The 16296-nt window shown below is 46.0% G+C and overlaps 3 protein-coding genes across 7 annotated transcripts; 1 reads left to right on the forward strand and 2 right to left on the reverse strand.

Moving 5' to 3' along the window:
- Window positions 1–3440: 3440 nt before the first annotated feature.
- Window positions 3441–5962, forward strand: LOC113203772 (tektin-2-like). Its single transcript, XM_026418669.2, has 7 exons — window positions 3441–3619; window positions 4095–4372; window positions 4459–4665; window positions 4738–4952; window positions 5023–5245; window positions 5329–5552; window positions 5639–5962. Exons 2-7 carry the CDS (start codon window positions 4148–4150, stop codon window positions 5835–5837), a joined length of 1293 nt encoding a protein of 430 aa, XP_026274454.1. The 5' UTR covers window positions 3441–3619; window positions 4095–4147; the 3' UTR covers window positions 5838–5962.
- Window positions 5963–6065: 103 nt separating this feature from the next.
- On the reverse strand, window positions 6066–13264 carry LOC113203698 (histone deacetylase HDAC1). 5 transcript variants are annotated; one of them, XM_026418539.2, is made up of 10 exons: window positions 13096–13264; window positions 12165–12277; window positions 11960–12077; window positions 11718–11882; window positions 11413–11603; window positions 11135–11336; window positions 8247–8496; window positions 8101–8159; window positions 7755–8018; window positions 6066–7674 (listed from the first exon to the last, which is right to left on the reverse strand). In XM_026418539.2, the coding sequence occupies exons 1-10, from the start codon at window positions 13136–13138 to the stop codon at window positions 7607–7609; spliced, it is 1473 nt and encodes a 490-aa protein (XP_026274324.1). In that variant the 5' UTR covers window positions 13139–13264; the 3' UTR covers window positions 6066–7606. The 5 variants fall into 5 exon arrangements, with proteins under 5 accessions (XP_026274324.1, XP_052127623.1, XP_052127624.1 ...); XM_052271663.1 differs by lacking the exon at window positions 8247–8496 and adding an exon at window positions 10753–11002; XM_052271664.1 differs by lacking the exons at window positions 8101–8159; window positions 8247–8496 and adding exons at window positions 10607–10665; window positions 10753–11002.
- A 465-nt stretch (window positions 13265–13729) lies between these two features.
- LOC113207076 (bladder cancer-associated protein) lies at window positions 13730–16252 on the reverse strand. The gene has a single exon (XM_026423486.2). It carries the CDS (start codon window positions 15808–15810, stop codon window positions 15568–15570), a length of 243 nt encoding a protein of 80 aa, XP_026279271.1. The 5' UTR covers window positions 15811–16252; the 3' UTR covers window positions 13730–15567.
- Between the last annotated feature and the right edge of the window lie 44 nt (window positions 16253–16296).

A 16296-nucleotide genomic window follows, 5' to 3' on the forward strand; every position in this document is an offset into this window, starting at 1 on the left:
GGGGGGGCGCACCGCCGGGGGGCTCCCGGCGGGCTCCTGGTGGCACTTTGTCGTTGCCAGCGGGCTGCAGGGGCGCAACGCGCGGTCGGGCCCGACAAAGACAAAATGAGCGCGACCAAGCCAAGCCTGCCCCGCCCCAACAGGCCCAACGACCTCTCGGGCTGGCGGCCCAGCCGAGCTGGTAGCCGCGCTGGCAGCCGGCCCAAATCGGACCGCTGCTAGCGGTCTGGACTGGACGCCGAGCTGGCAGCCGCAGGACCACGGCGACGTTGCGGCTGGACAATGGGCCACATGTTGCCAGCCCGGCCAGGAGGCCCGCGGCGCGCTCACGGAGGACGAGGACGTGGTGCCCTCCTAGCTCCTGATACCCCTCCTCCCCTCCCCCCCTCCCCTCTTCTGGCCGCGCCATGAAACAAGACGACGCACGCGGATGTACGGAAGCGTAAGGCGGCTCCGGGGGGCTGGCTTCCTGGGCCGCCGCCGGGCAGGCCGGGCCTGCGGTCGGAATGGAACACGGCGGCGCGGCCGGGGTACGGTATGAAAAATTTACGATGCCGTTCGGCGGGCGATCTATTGGCATAGAGATGGCGATATTTCACGCCGCTGTCCCACCCGCCGCCACCGCCGTGCCGTTCGGTTCGGTTTCCTTTCCCCTCAGCCCCAGCCGGGTCCGGGCCCGTATACGGGGGGGGAAGGTTTACCGTTTACCTGACTCGGGCGGATGGTTTTTCGTTCGGTTGGGGGAGGGGGGAGGGGCAGGTGGGGGATGGGAGCGGGGCGCAATTACTCGAGCCCGCTGCGACGACCCCGCACGTGGCGCGGCTCTTTGTTTTGCAGGGGTGGGAAGCGGAGGGAAAGAGAGAGGGAGAGCGAGAGGGGCGGGGGAGAAGGACAGAGAGTCACGCGCGTGCCGGTCACCTACGCCTGCCCTGCCTCCGAGCCAGTGACACCCCATTGGACCTAAATCGGCCGGCGGCGGCCCCCCGTCCCGTCCGTCCGACCCCCCAAGCCCCGGGATGGCTCGACCCTCCTTAGCCTCGCCCTTTGGAGTTTGAACCGAGCTCAGCCAGCCTCAGGCAGCGCGCGCGATTCTAATTTTCCCCGTCGTTGACGTGCCGTGGAGTGGAGTAAGGGGACGCTCGGTCTCGGGGGCGCGCGGTTGAAGTAGGAAGAAGGGTAAGCCGCCCCCCTCCCCCTCCCTGCACGCCCTGTTGCCCCCGAGTGCCTGGGCTCTTATTTCAGGGAAGGTTAAGACGTCCTTCGCAACCCTTTGCCGAGCCGAGATGGGCGCCCCAAGGACAATATTGCCCGCCAAGCTAACTCATCCGCCCTGGCCCGGGCCAGCCCAGGAACAACCCCGTGGGTCGACGTGAGAGTCCAGAGGTCTCCCGTGGCTGTCCCTTTTATTTTGAACCTGCACCCGCGGCTGTCGCGCACATCCTGCATCCGATGGCCTCCTCCCCTCCCTGTTGTAGGCCCCCTCCTGGCTCAGGTGGTGCGCCCGCGCCCCGGCCACCCCGCGGCTCCGGCCTGCGCCGTAAATAAACATACGGCATGCCGGGGCAGGTGCACCCCGTGGCGGAGCGTGGAGGTGTATTGAACTTTCACTCTTTTATGAGGCCGGCGGGGAGTTGGCGGGGAGCTGCTGTGGCACACGGGGGCACACGGGGGCGCGCTCGCGCGCACGCACACACACACCTGTGCACCGCATGCGCTGGCTGGGGCTGCTGCTGCGCCACCCCTGCATGAGTTCTTCTCCGTCTGCAAGCTCCCCTGATGCTCACGAAGGGATGACAAATTCCTCATACTCATATGTCGAGGCAGCCAAGAAAGAAATAAAGAAATGCCCGCTCTGAATATGAAGGGGGCAGCAGACGCGCGTGGATCGGCGAGAGGCTGCGTGCTGCACTTCATGACCTCGGCGCTTCCGCCGAGCTTCGCCGGACACAAACCGACCGGACTCGCCGCATATGTGAGGAGGGATGGGACAGGAAGGGGAGCGGGAGCGGGAGCGGGAGGGGCGCCGCCGCGGAGCTGGACGTGATTTAGGGCCGTGATAACCCTTCGGCCGACTTGTCCCCTCTAATATTGTGCGACTCCACTTTGTCAGGCCGGAGCGGCCGGATAGTGGCCCGGGTTAAGCGGGCCGGAGCGAATAACGCGTCTGGACGACATCCTACACGTCATCCCTCGGCGGGGACCCCCCTCCGCCCAAGCACCACCGCGGGGTGGGCTCGGGGCACAAACAGAACTATAACCGCTTCTTTGCTGTCGCTAGCCGCGGGCGCGTGGCCCGCACGGCAGATGTGCACCTGCAGCTGCTGCCGCAGATGTGGCAGGCGGCAGGTGCGGCGCGCGCGGAAGCGCGTCCCCCGAGCAGACAGCAACAGTGAGGGCAATAACAGCAGCTGTTGCTACAACCTGCGCGGCAGTTCTACGATCAATAAGGGTGCGTTTCTGCGTAAGGGTGAGCCCCTCGCACCCCGCCGCGCCGCGCCACGCCTCGTGGCAGCCCAACCCTCGGCCCGGGCTCGGGGTGGCCCCCGCCCTGGCGCGGCTCGGCGCGCCACCGCCCGCCGCCCCTAGGCCCGACACCAGCTCTCCGCCCCTCGGCGTCTAGGGTGGCCGCACGCCGCCCGGCTTCTGCAGCGGCCACGTCTGACGCATACAGGCGCAACGGCAAAGGGGAGACGGGAGATGTGACGGAATTCGTCACTGCATCATATCTTCAGACGCGCAGATTGCATTCTCGAATAGCAGCTGAACAACGTCGATCGCGTTTAGACTCCTGTCCAACACAATACCCAAGAGTGACGAGACTGCAGCGCTTTACATTGGGATTGGGGCGTATTGGGGCCACCCTAGTTGTTGCCGAGCAGACGGCTTGGGGCGGCAAACGACCCACCCTTCCCCTCGCACCCCACCACCGCGGCCCGTCGCGCCCCGCCGCCCCACTGCCACAGGAGGGAGGCCGGCGTCCCCACGTGGGGCGTCGGGAGGGCGGAATGTTGGGAGGGCTCAGCAGCAGTCCGCATGGCCAGGTAAAGTACAGGCCGGGACAAAAAGCTCATTCGCGCACGGCCGTGCGTGTATACTGTGCCGACTGTGCACGGGCTCGGGCTGTACAACTCACCCCCCAACGCTCGGGGAGCGTCCAGAGAGTACTTCCCGTTTTCCTGATATTCATTCAGGGGAGCTCGGCGCCTGCGAGACTCGGGGTAGGCCACCCTGCAGCGCACGCATGCACTTCAGGCAAGATGTTGCCTACCAATCAGGCGCAATGAGGAGCTTCCAGGAATACTACTTTCCGGATGACGCCGCCTTGTCGAAACTATCCAGGATCATAAAGAATCAGGGATCTGAAAGGTGTCTGGGTCACGCTACCCAGTCCTCTGTCGGGCGGACAGCAGCGGGGTGGCGATCCACTGAGCCCCCGGGCTGGAGGGGCTGGAGTGGTGCGTGCGCGGAGTGCAACGGTGGGGCGGCGGGAGCCCAGTTACCCAGGTAACGCACTGCCAACAATCTCCCTCCCACTGCAGCCCCCTAGACGCCCCCGCAGCCGGCATGTAGACGGGCGCACCCGGCCGGAGAGCATCGGAGCGCAGCGCAGCAGGAGCAGGTAGGCAAACCAAACCGCGTGCGCACCGGCGCTGTAAGGTACGCCGGACGCAGGGCGACCGGCGATCCTTGAGTCTTTGAATATCCCGCCGTGTCAGGCCAGACGCAAGGGCCAGCGCGTTGGAGCAAAACTGCATAGTTCAGCAGAATAGGGATGGACACACGGCGCAGCCGTGTGGAGCAGAGTTAGTTACGTATCAGCCGCCGAGACTGTCGGACGAGGCGGGCAACCCGTATCTCCAGTAGAGTGTTTGTGAACCCACTGTCTTAAGACTGTTAACACCGCAAAGCTCAACTGTAAACTACTGTGAACTGTGAACCACCGATTGCAACTGAAATACAAGTGCTTTGTACATCATCATCATATCATTTGTTCATCTTTCGAATCGACTGTTCATATTGAACGTTACAGCGCCGTCACCGCCGCTGTCGGAGCCGATCTGTCACTGCAACCGTAACCGTCCTCTCTTCTCCAGCTGGTCCACTCCCTCGGTACCCGTGTTGGCACCTCCCGGTGGTGGCAGCCGCCATGTCGACGCAGCTGTCGCTGTCGTCGCAGCTGAAGCCGCTGCAGCACCTGAGCAAGGCCGACTGGCAGGCGGGGGTGTGGGCGCTGCGGCAGTGCGGCCAGACGGCGCGCCACGACGGCTTCCGCTTCCGCAATGACGCGCGGACGCTGCGCAACGAGACGCGCGTCCGCACCAAGTGGGACGCCTACCACAACGACTGCCGGCTCGCCGACCGCGTCACCGAGGTGAGGCCCAGCGCGGTCCGGGACCCGACCTCCGGGTCACCGCGAGCGCGAGGGTTCATACCTCACCGACCGCACACTGCTTGCAGGTCGGCCGCTGGCAGGAGATCCTCGGCCGCTGCCTGCGCCAGGTGGAAGCAGAGCAGCGAGACCTGGCCGCCGAGAAGGAGATTTGCGAGCAGGAGCTGGAGAGCATCGCCACGTGTTTCTTGGTGGAGGCCGAGTGCCAGGCCATCATCGACCGGCGGGTCGTCCCGGACCTGGTGGACGCCGAGCGCGAGCAGGAGCTCAAGGATGTGCGTAGCGTCGGGGTGGGGCGTGGTGGGGCACTAGCTCTACTCGGGTGACATGGTACATGGGCTCGGCAGGAGATCGCGGCGCTGGAGGCGCACAAGGCCATGCTGACGGAGCGCTGCCACGCAGCCTTCGAGCAGCACAATCGCCTGGAGGAGGCGGCCTGCAGCCTGCGGCAGGCTACCCGCGACCAGGACGACACGCTCGAGATCGACCACGACAACTTGGCGCGAGACCGCAGCTGCGCCGGCATCACGTTCAAGCCCGACCCCACCGAGATCGTCAACAAGTACGTACTATATAAGCAGTCGAGTCTGCAAGGATGCCTGCCGACGTGCTTCACCGTGTCCTTGCAACAGCATCGTCCCGTACGAGTCCTGGCTCGACCACTGCCGTTGCACCAAGCTCCGCGGGGACAACGAGCTCGCCAGCAGCGCCAAGCTGCGCGAGGCCATGCAGGTGGCGCGGGCCAGGGCCAGGAACGACCTCACCGCCCACAAGGACGCGACCGAGTTCGCCATGCGCAAGTGCGTCTACGAGACTCAGCGAGCTAAGAACGAGCTCGAATGGCAAAAGATGAACGTGAGTGCACCTGAGCAGGCGTAGGTGACTCGGACTCGCATGCGTCGCTTGTGGTTCTGGTTGTAAGAAAGCGATCGTTACAGCTCAAGGAGGCCATGGCACGGCTGCACAAGGAGATAGCGGACCTGACCAACGCGCTGCGCGACAAAACAGAGTGCCTGATGCTGGCCGAGACCCGCCTTGAGAACCGCAAATACCGGCCGGGCCTCGAGCAGGCGCGGGACGAGCCCATGGTAGGGCTGTGCGACGAGGTGCTGCAACTGCGCAGGACCATGCAAGAGCTGCAGGACCGCCTGGACCACGCAAAGTAGGTGCAACGCGCGGAGGGACGGCACCTTGAAGTGCAGAAGGAACGAATTACGACATGACTTGACGGCGCCTCTTCTGTCTCAGGGCAACGTACAACGGCATGGAGGACCTCCTGGTGGCGACCGATAAGGACCTGTCGGGTAAGATACTCGCCCTGACGGCGGCCATCCACTGCCTCGACACCCACAAGCGCTTCGCCATGGGCGACGCCGTGCCCTTCCGTACAGAGACCTCGCGGAACGTGGCGCTCACCAAGGTGGAAAACGAAGTGGCTCGGCATTGAGCCGAACACGCAGGCAGGATTGGTTGATTGGGATCATACGAAATTTGTACATTGCTTCAAGCTGACCATTAAGGACAGCGATTTCTCACAAGCACAATATAAATTTCGAAAAATACTGCACAATTGTGAAGATTACTTTAATTGCATTATTTGACATCTTTGCATAGTCCATTTTCGCCTCCGCCCCAGCTCAGGAAAAGGAACAATGATGGTAGAGCAAACAATAAGTCATTTATAAAACGTGCTTTAATGTTGCCAACCTTGAGTAGTGTGGTGGTACGGTAAAAGAACATAGTACAATATACTACATTACATAATGTTAAAAAATTAAAATATAAACATAATTACTAAATATAGCTTAGTTACTGAAAGCTTTGGTGAGAAGTCTCATACCTCTGCAAGCTTGATAATAAATGAACATAATTAACTATAGCAGTAGGACGAATAAGATCAAGGAAATGATTTGCTTCAATAGTACAGACACACAGCAGAATTCTCCAAGAGCTTGCTGTCATAAATGTTACAACAAAAATAAAAGCGATAGTAATGGTCCTTTACCTTACCATCACCTTACTTCAGCAAATGGCTGGTACTGAGAAGACTTACTGATTGTTCCAAATGTTAGATTACTAAACGGAAACTGATTACAGAAAATAATCACTTTAAAGGCTGCATTAACAATTTCAATACACTCAACTAAGTCTAAATGCAAGAATTGTAAGCCATTTTAGCACCACAAAGCCACTCAAGATTATGCCTGGCATTAAAAAAATATACCACAGTTAAAGACAACCAATAATTTTATAAAATGTGGAAAGTAAAGGAACTAGACAAGAGTTTACAATCATGAGCAGAGCAACCAAACAATACCAAGGGTAAAACTTAATTTCTTCAGTTTAAGTGAGGTTTTAGCTAACCGAACAGTGTACAGCAACTACAAGACAAAGCCCCAGTTTCACAAAATCAGGTACAATTCTCGAGCTGATGGACAATGCTCAGAAAAGTCTTGGTAATTCAGATACAGTTTTTGCAGCAAAGTGAATGCGTACACTGCAGAAGTTACTTCTTTGGTCCATCTACAAGAAGATGGATTTGACCACACTCTAGAGTTCAACAATAAATTCTACAGTGCAAAAACATTAAGTTAGAGATTAAGTCAGATCACAGAAATGTGTTATTCAATAAAATGAAGACTATTCACATTCATGACTTGATATCATGAAAGTTACTAGGAGTGCCTCCCAATTGACACTTAAAGCAGTTTAGATAATGAAAGTTAATGAAGTATTTGTTGCTCTATTCTAATGAACAGAAAGGTGAATTGTAAAACAATTCTTAGCCTATGAAATGATCAAAACTGAGACCATATCCAAAAAACAGCATCAATTACTGCACACTATGGAGATCACAAAACAACATTGGAAAGATTTTCCAATGAAGTAAGAAGATTGCTTAAGAATTAATTTACATATAGTGGACAATTCATTGGCATGACTGATCCACTTCAAAATAATACATACATTTGCTTTTATGATTCCCTGAAAAATAGTCACAACTCCCTCATTCTGTTTTGAAGGGTGGGATTCAATATTTTATAATAAATAACTTGTACTATGACCATGGTTGAAAAGGTATTATTACCACACTTGATATCCAAACTGCTATTAAAAATTGATACACCCAGACGGACTGAAGAATCAGAAACACTGCAAACCCTCAAATTGCAGAGAGCAACAAATTTGATGTCAAAATCAGTAACCTAAAAATTATCAAGGATTTGGTGCAGCATCCTTTTTAGCATCGTCACTAGATGCCACTTTCTCGTCCTTCTCTTCAGCTGCAAAAGAGAAGATGAAATTTAGTCCCATTAGTCATTTGTCATATTTTCAAGTCTGTACAGAAAATGTCAATACTCACTCTTGCCCTCTGGTTTGGCACCATCTCCCTCACTCTTCAGCTTCTCCTCATTAGCATCAGCTGGAGTCTTCGTATCTAAACGGGGACGTTTTCTACCCTTGAATGAACGATCGTTTCTTCTGCCGCCCTCACCTTCATCTTCAGAATCACTGAATTCATTGTCAGGAACGATACGTTTATCAAGAGCTGCCTGAGTAAGTCTCTCATCTGGGTTGGCTTTATCATCATCGTCAGATTCTTCTCGAACTGCATCTTCGGGAATAGCTGTTGGCCAGAAAGAAAAACAATTTTCAAGCATTTGATACATTTAAATATTCAAGTGCATGAAAGTGTGGATATTTCATACCTTGAACTTGAACTCCTGGAGCATGAGGAAGCATTCTCAAGTTTTCAAACAGCCTTGTCCTACAGAACAAGATAGCATTTCAGCGTTACAAAAATCTGTACTGGTAAATTTAGTATAGTGCATTTACGAATAAGGATAAGACTTACTTTATCTTTTCAAGGTATTCTGGAGTATTCTGGTTAGCCATGTTGGATGGGCTGATATGCAACTTAAAATCTGGTCCAAAATACTCAAAATAATCATTGTAAGGCAGTTCATTTGCTATTTCAGTTCCGAGAGCTACTGATGTTTCATAGGTCCAGCATCTTGATACATTACGGATGGTGTATCCTCCACCTCCAACCATGAGGAAAGGCATTCCATATTTCTTCACAAATTCCACACATTTTCCGTGTCCTGAAAATAAAAAAATAAAAAATATATTTCTGAATTCTTGTAATTGTACGATGTGAAGTACTATTTACAGGTGCAGATAAATAAATCAGCTCAAATTAGTTTGAAGTTTTTTTTTTTTAAAAAGATACCAACCTCTGACAGTGAGATTGAAGCACCCTAATCTATCACCGGTGAGTAAAATATAAACATAATTACTAAATATAGCTTAGTTACTGAAAGCTTTGGTGAGAAGTCTCATACCTCTGCAAGCTTGATAATAAATGAACATAATTAACTATAGCAGTAGGACGAATAAGATCAAGGAAATGATTTGCTTCAATAGTACAGACACACAGCAGAATTCTCCAAGAGCTTGCTGTCATAAATGTTACAACAAAAATAAAAGCGATAGTAATGGTCCTTTACCTTACCATCACCTTACTTCAGCAAATGGCTGGTACTGAGAAGACTTACTGATTGTTCCAAATGTTAGATTACTAAACGGAAACTGATTACAGAAAATAATCACTTTAAAGGCTGCATTAACAATTTCAATACACTCAACTAAGTCTAAATGCAAGAATTGTAAGCCATTTTAGCACCACAAAGCCACTCAAGATTATGCCTGGCATTAAAAAAATATACCACAGTTAAAGACAACCAATAATTTTATAAAATGTGGAAAGTAAAGGAACTAGACAAGAGTTTACAATCATGAGCAGAGCAACCAAACAATACCAAGGGTAAAACTTAATTTCTTCAGTTTAAGTGAGGTTTTAGCTAACCGAACAGTGTACAGCAACTACAAGACAAAGCCCCAGTTTCACAAAATCAGGTACAATTCTCGAGCTGATGGACAATGCTCAGAAAAGTCTTGGTAATTCAGATACAGTTTTTGCAGCAAAGTGAATGCGTACACTGCAGAAGTTACTTCTTTGGTCCATCTACAAGAAGATGGATTTGACCACACTCTAGAGTTCAACAATAAATTCTACAGTGCAAAAACATTAAGTTAGAGATTAAGTCAGATCACAGAAATGTGTTATTCAATAAAATGAAGACTATTCACATTCATGACTTGATATCATGAAAGTTACTAGGAGTGCCTCCCAATTGACACTTAAAGCAGTTTAGATAATGAAAGTTAATGAAGTATTTGTTGCTCTATTCTAATGAACAGAAAGGTGAATTGTAAAACAATTCTTAGCCTATGAAATGATCAAAACTGAGACCATATCCAAAAAACAGCATCAATTACTGCACACTATGGAGATCACAAAACAACATTGGAAAGATTTTCCAATGAAGTAAGAAGATTGCTTAAGAATTAATTTACATATAGTGGACAATTCATTGGCATGACTGATCCACTTCAAAATAATACATACATTTGCTTTTATGATTCCCTGAAAAATAGTCACAACTCCCTCATTCTGTTTTGAAGGGTGGGATTCAATATTTTATAATAAATAACTTGTACTATGACCATGGTTGAAAAGGTATTATTACCACACTTGATATCCAAACTGCTATTAAAAATTGATACACCCAGACGGACTGAAGAATCAGAAACACTGCAAACCCTCAAATTGCAGAGAGCAACAAATTTGATGTCAAAATCAGTAACCTAAAAATTATCAAGGATTTGGTGCAGCATCCTTTTTAGCATCGTCACTAGATGCCACTTTCTCGTCCTTCTCTTCAGCTGCAAAAGAGAAGATGAAATTTAGTCCCATTAGTCATTTGTCATATTTTCAAGTCTGTACAGAAAATGTCAATACTCACTCTTGCCCTCTGGTTTGGCACCATCTCCCTCACTCTTCAGCTTCTCCTCATTAGCATCAGCTGGAGTCTTCGTATCTAAACGGGGACGTTTTCTACCCTTGAATGAACGATCGTTTCTTCTGCCGCCCTCACCTTCATCTTCAGAATCACTGAATTCATTGTCAGGAACGATACGTTTATCAAGAGCTGCCTGAGTAAGTCTCTCATCTGGGTTGGCTTTATCATCATCGTCAGATTCTTCTCGAACTGCATCTTCGGGAATAGCTGTTGGCCAGAAAGAAAAACAATTTTCAAGCATTTGATACATTTAAATATTCAAGTGCATGAAAGTGTGGATATTTCATACCTTGAACTTGAACTCCTGGAGCATGAGGAAGCATTCTCAAGTTTTCAAACAGCCTTGTCCTACAGAACAAGATAGCATTTCAGCGTTACAAAAATCTGTACTGGTAAATTTAGTATAGTGCATTTACGAATAAGGATAAGACTTACTTTATCTTTTCAAGGTATTCTGGAGTATTCTGGTTAGCCATGTTGGATGGGCTGATATGCAACTTAAAATCTGGTCCAAAATACTCAAAATAATCATTGTAAGGCAGTTCATTTGCTATTTCAGTTCCGAGAGCTACTGATGTTTCATAGGTCCAGCATCTTGATACATTACGGATGGTGTATCCTCCACCTCCAACCATGAGGAAAGGCATTCCATATTTCTTCACAAATTCCACACATTTTCCGTGTCCTGAAAATAAAAAAATAAAAAATATATTTCTGAATTCTTGTAATTGTACGATGTGAAGTACTATTTACAGGTGCAGATAAATAAATCAGCTCAAATTAGTTTGAAGTTTTTTTTTTTTAAAAAGATACCAACCTCTGACAGTGAGATTGAAGCACCCTAATCTATCACCGGTGAGTGAATCAGCCCCACATTGAAGAACAACAGCACTTGGTTGGAAGGTTTCCATAACTTTTGAGATAATTGGAACAAAGATAGATTCGTAGCTTTCATCATCCATACCATCCCGGAGAGGAATGTTGACAGCATAGTACTTTCCTTTCCCAGCACCAATATCCTAAACAAATATTCAATTTAGAGTCTTTGAACTTATTCTGTATTTAATGGCACGAAATAAAAGTGAAAACACTTACCCTGAGGTCACCTGTTCCAGGAAAGTATTCACCATATTTGTGGAATGACACAGTCATGACTCTGTCGGTAGTGTAGAATGCTTCTTCAACACCATCACCATGATGCACATCAATATCAATGTACAAAACTCGTTGATGGTACTTCAGCAGTTCCAAAATGCCCAAAACTATGTCATTTACATAACAGAATCCTGATGCAACAAAAATGTTTTTTTTAAAAAAATTAAATATAAATAGGGGAAAAATAAGTAATGGCTGTAGACATCTATCTCACAAAAAGCAAGATAAAATGATAATAGCCATACCTGAGGCTTCACTCTTTTTGGCATGATGAAGTCCACCTCCCCAATTGATACAGATTTCAGAAGCTTGTTTGTTCAATTTGACTGCTGCTGCGACTGAACCACCAGCAGACAATTGGCAAAACTCATACAACCCATCGAATACAGGGCAATCCTCTCCAACATTAACTGAAAAATAACACATAAGTCAGTTTTTGATTTGGCAACATATACATTTATGACCAAAAATTCAATTTCTGACTTACATCTCTGCATTTGTTTGTTGTAGTCAGACATATTATCTGGTCTGATGCTCCGTAAAAATCTTACATATTCATCACTATGGAATTTGGTCATTTCTTCGGCAGTTGCCTTGTGTGGTCTCTGTTATTAAGATCAAACAAAGAGAGAATGTGTCTGTTAGTTAGAAACTACATGAATGATTACATTTTATGTACTGTGATAACTTACATAAATTTCCATCTTCCTGTACAACCCATAGTTCAAGAGAAGATTGTGTGTCATGCGTATTCTGTGTGGTTTCATCGGATGTCCTTGTCCATAGTAGTAATTACCTATATCACCTGTAAAAATAAGTATTTATTAGAAACTGGTTAATATATTTAAGCTTTACTCATTCAGAGCCAGTTATTTTGAAAATCCATAAAAATTGCCACCCTAAACGTTAGTACAAGAAAATGATTGGTCACATTTTGTATAATATTCCTTCACTTGACAAGACATTTAAACAATTACATTAAATTACATGTTCCTATCAGATGACAAAAAGAAAGTAAGTTATTTTGTAACAAAAATATAAAAGAAAAAGTTGAATGTAATCCATGGTGGGAGTGTAAAGAATATACAAACACAAACAACTGATGGGTTCGTTGGTACAGTCTCGGTGAACCGTACTTTCCCGGCTCTCAACAGCCATAATTGAACAAAGAGGGTACAAGAAAAAGTGTCATCAGATAAAAATTCATATTTATCGAAAATTTTAATTCGGACAGTTCCAGAAGGAAGGGTATACGTGAGGTAGATAATCAATGAGAACTATTGTTTTGATGTGATGCCGCCAAACAATCATTACAAGCAAAGCCCCCATGAACTACGGTGGCCCGAACAAGATGGACCCGTGAACAAGCTACGGAGGGACGCCGAAAACAGTACACTGACGAGATAGGGTCCAGGAGACACACTGCGAGGACTGAAAACTTGTTGATCAGAACAAAATGAAAATAACACATTGTACGTGGCAGTAAGTGCGTGTTTTGAAACCTTTAAAGTCACCTTAAATAGCGGAGAGTGAAAACAGTCAGCCTATCAGCAAAGGTACAACGGGTGTGAACCACACTTTCAGAGAGCGTGTTGGATGCATGAAGAAAAGATACAAACTTACTGTCGTAGTAGTAGCAAACGCGCTTTTTGCTGTGGGCCTGCATGGTGCCAAAAAATATTAATTACTCCAATAAAATTAGAGCAATTACAATTTTCGGCGCACCAAGATAGTGCACCTTCTCTACCCGGCCCCGGCAGCGTCACTGCCCTCCAAAATGGCGAAGTCGTGATTCAACTCTTGTATCAGTGTTGCCAACCTGAAAAGTGAAACGTGAGCAAAATGCAAAGTGAAATGAGTGACACAATCTAATTACAAGTGAATAGATAAACTATGTATCAAAATTTACATCTATTTTAATTCTTAAATTGTGCACTTGCATTGTCCCTTTGCCAAGGTACATCTGAAAATGGGAGTGATTTTTTAAAAAAATAAAAAAAACAGCATGCACCTTGACTGCACTGACTCACAAAGTACCGCCGCGCGAGTTTCAACTTTTCAATTTCAGGTGTAAGCAAGTCAACACTTGAGAAAGTCAATGTTAACCAGGTTGACCTAAAGTAGAGCATTTGGGTACAAGTTTCGTTGAAATGTTGATGTGTATAATTGTATAATACATGTTAATACATGTGGAGTAGAATTGTTTGTCTCTTCGTGTTGTGCTGTTAGGATTTTGGGTTGGAATGCAGCAATTCAGTTACGCAGCAATTAAACACTTTTATTAACAATTTTTTTTGCCCTGCTATGGCGTTTCGGTTACTCAATATTTTTTAAATGAATGTACAAAGGAAAGCAAGCATATCAGTTATATGTATTTATCACTGCTTAAAATTTGGGATAGCAAAAATCACAGCCCATAAAAGATATCTGATTTATAATGCATTAGAATAACAGTGTACGATGGGAAAAAAAGCAAAGCTTACTTAAGGCTTATTTTATAAAGAGAAAAATTAGAAATTTATTTGCATGTGGGCTTTTGATTGAGCTTCAGCCTTAAACAGTCAACAATGAGACTAAATTATCTTTCCCCAAAAAAATTGAGTTTTCTATGACCCAACTCTATCATAATTTAAATTAGCTGAACTAAGTCTAAAGAACAGTCACCACATTTTGATCTGCTCAGTGATGACTTTTAATATGCAAAAAGAGAAAAGGACCAGTTCAACTGTCCTAAATCACCAACTAACATAGATACAAGACATTGAAGGACTGAGTTGGTAAAAATAGTTTAGTCATTGGTTAAAAATTCTGGAAGCACATGACATAAAAGGAGTTAAGGACTAGAAGAATTAAGTCTGTCTTTTAAGTCACATTAGAAAGAAAATTGAGTAAACTATTAATGAAAACGTGAACCTTGAGCAAAATCCAATCTCTTCAACAAAATACCACAAATCCCAGTGTTACAATTTCATTTGCAGGTTCAATGCAGGTCAACAATAATTTTATATCCTTTAATGTCCTACCTAAAATACAGACAATAAAATTCTCACTAGAATAAGAACCCTTTAAGACAGGTTTGGAAAAGTTCTCTACTAAATAATTTCAATGCCTAAATCAACTACAGATATGTATGCTCTTAGTCCATAAGGGATTTAAGGTCTATTGAAGACTTGAGCAAAGTCTTGTTATATTACAAAAATTACTACAAATGACCTTACAAACTTCTCATATCATAGGAACAAAACTGAAAAATATACCAACATTTTGGCTTACAATGGAAACTAAAGAATTATCTGTCAATCAATAAGTCAACTGAAAATATTGTATTTAAGACAAAAGGTCATAGAATCATTGAAATACATAGTATATGGAAGAAAATCAAATTTGTAAGGGCGTGGATAGATATAGATATTTAGACCAGCAGGATGATCTTAAAGACGTGCAGTTACATAATTTACAAAAAAATATATTTACAAGCACTTGTCTGACGCTAAGATTAAAGTTCTAGAAAATTCAGTTCATTAATTTATTCTAAAATCAATGTGGCACTTGCACAAATCAAAGATTAATGACTTAGTACAATCAGAACTACAACCTTAAATTAATTAATATGAATCCTTAATAAGATAGAAATGACAAGAATTGTTTTGGGAACATGTGTCTGAATTTCAAAACTTATAAAAAACTATACCCTTATGAAAAGGAACCACACTTTAAATTCCAATTTCATAACACAAAAAATTTGGAATTAAAGAATGGACTTTTCAGAGAGTAAAATACCCTATGAGACATGAAAATTTACACAAATTTCCTAACCATCTCCAATCTCAACTCAACAATGAGTCACTAGACGAGAATGGAAACAATATGATACATTTCAATACTAAACGCTGAACAAATGCTTACAGCTGTAAGCCAATAGAAAAAACACTAAAATGAATAAATACTAAAATTAATCTTCTAGTGAACATAGAATTTTTTTAAAAATGATAACAAAACGTCATTGATCAGAAGCCAATGCTAGTCCAGGTGGTTCGTCTTCAGTGTGATATTTAGTGCATGTAATATTGCACTGCCATGCAGTCCATATATGAGTCATCCATTCTCACAACGGTTTACATCACAAATGTTGTTCCAGAGTATACAGTTACCGAAGCCACTGTAGCATATCAAAAATACTGCTGCAACAAATATGAGACTGCAGATGGAGCAAGGTTTGCGCTCCAAGAAAAAGCTAACCATGTAAAGTAACATAAACATTACATGGGTGTTAAGAAGAGCCGGGTTGAGTGGCTTTGGGATAAGTAAAACAGGTATCAACCATTGAAGGCAATACATGATGATTTGCTTGGTTATGTGCACACTCCCTCGACCAAGTCAGTCTTGCTCGACCAATAAAGCGATACTCGGAAGAGAAGGTACCTCACACCCTGACGACAAAATTATCTAAAGTTCAGCAAATTTCTGTTTTCACTTAGCAACAGTAAACATATAAATGCACCCAAACATCTACTCGCAACAACGGCAACAAGACCCTCGACATGACGTTTGTTTGCGCTGCCCACCAGGCAGGCAGGCAGCAGTCTTGCTTGCTTTTGCTTGCAATCGTCAGCGCAAGGTTTCAGTTGAAAATCAGCTCACGTTGAGATGTTACAACACCCCTTCTCAAAATGCTACATTTCATTAAAAATGTAACATTCAAGGAATGTACAAGAAGTTAAACTTCTAATTTTGATCGAGATCGAGAACAATGAATTAAGTTGTAAGATTGGTACTGTCGTTATAAAACGCGAACGCGCAACCCCGTGACCTCATGACTATGCC

The sequence above is a fragment of the Frankliniella occidentalis genome, unplaced genomic scaffold (assembly GCF_000697945.3).
Source record: "Frankliniella occidentalis isolate FOCC.00 unplaced genomic scaffold, Focc_3.1 Scaffold169, whole genome shotgun sequence".
Classification (NCBI taxonomy): domain Eukaryota; kingdom Metazoa; phylum Arthropoda; class Insecta; order Thysanoptera; family Thripidae; genus Frankliniella; species Frankliniella occidentalis.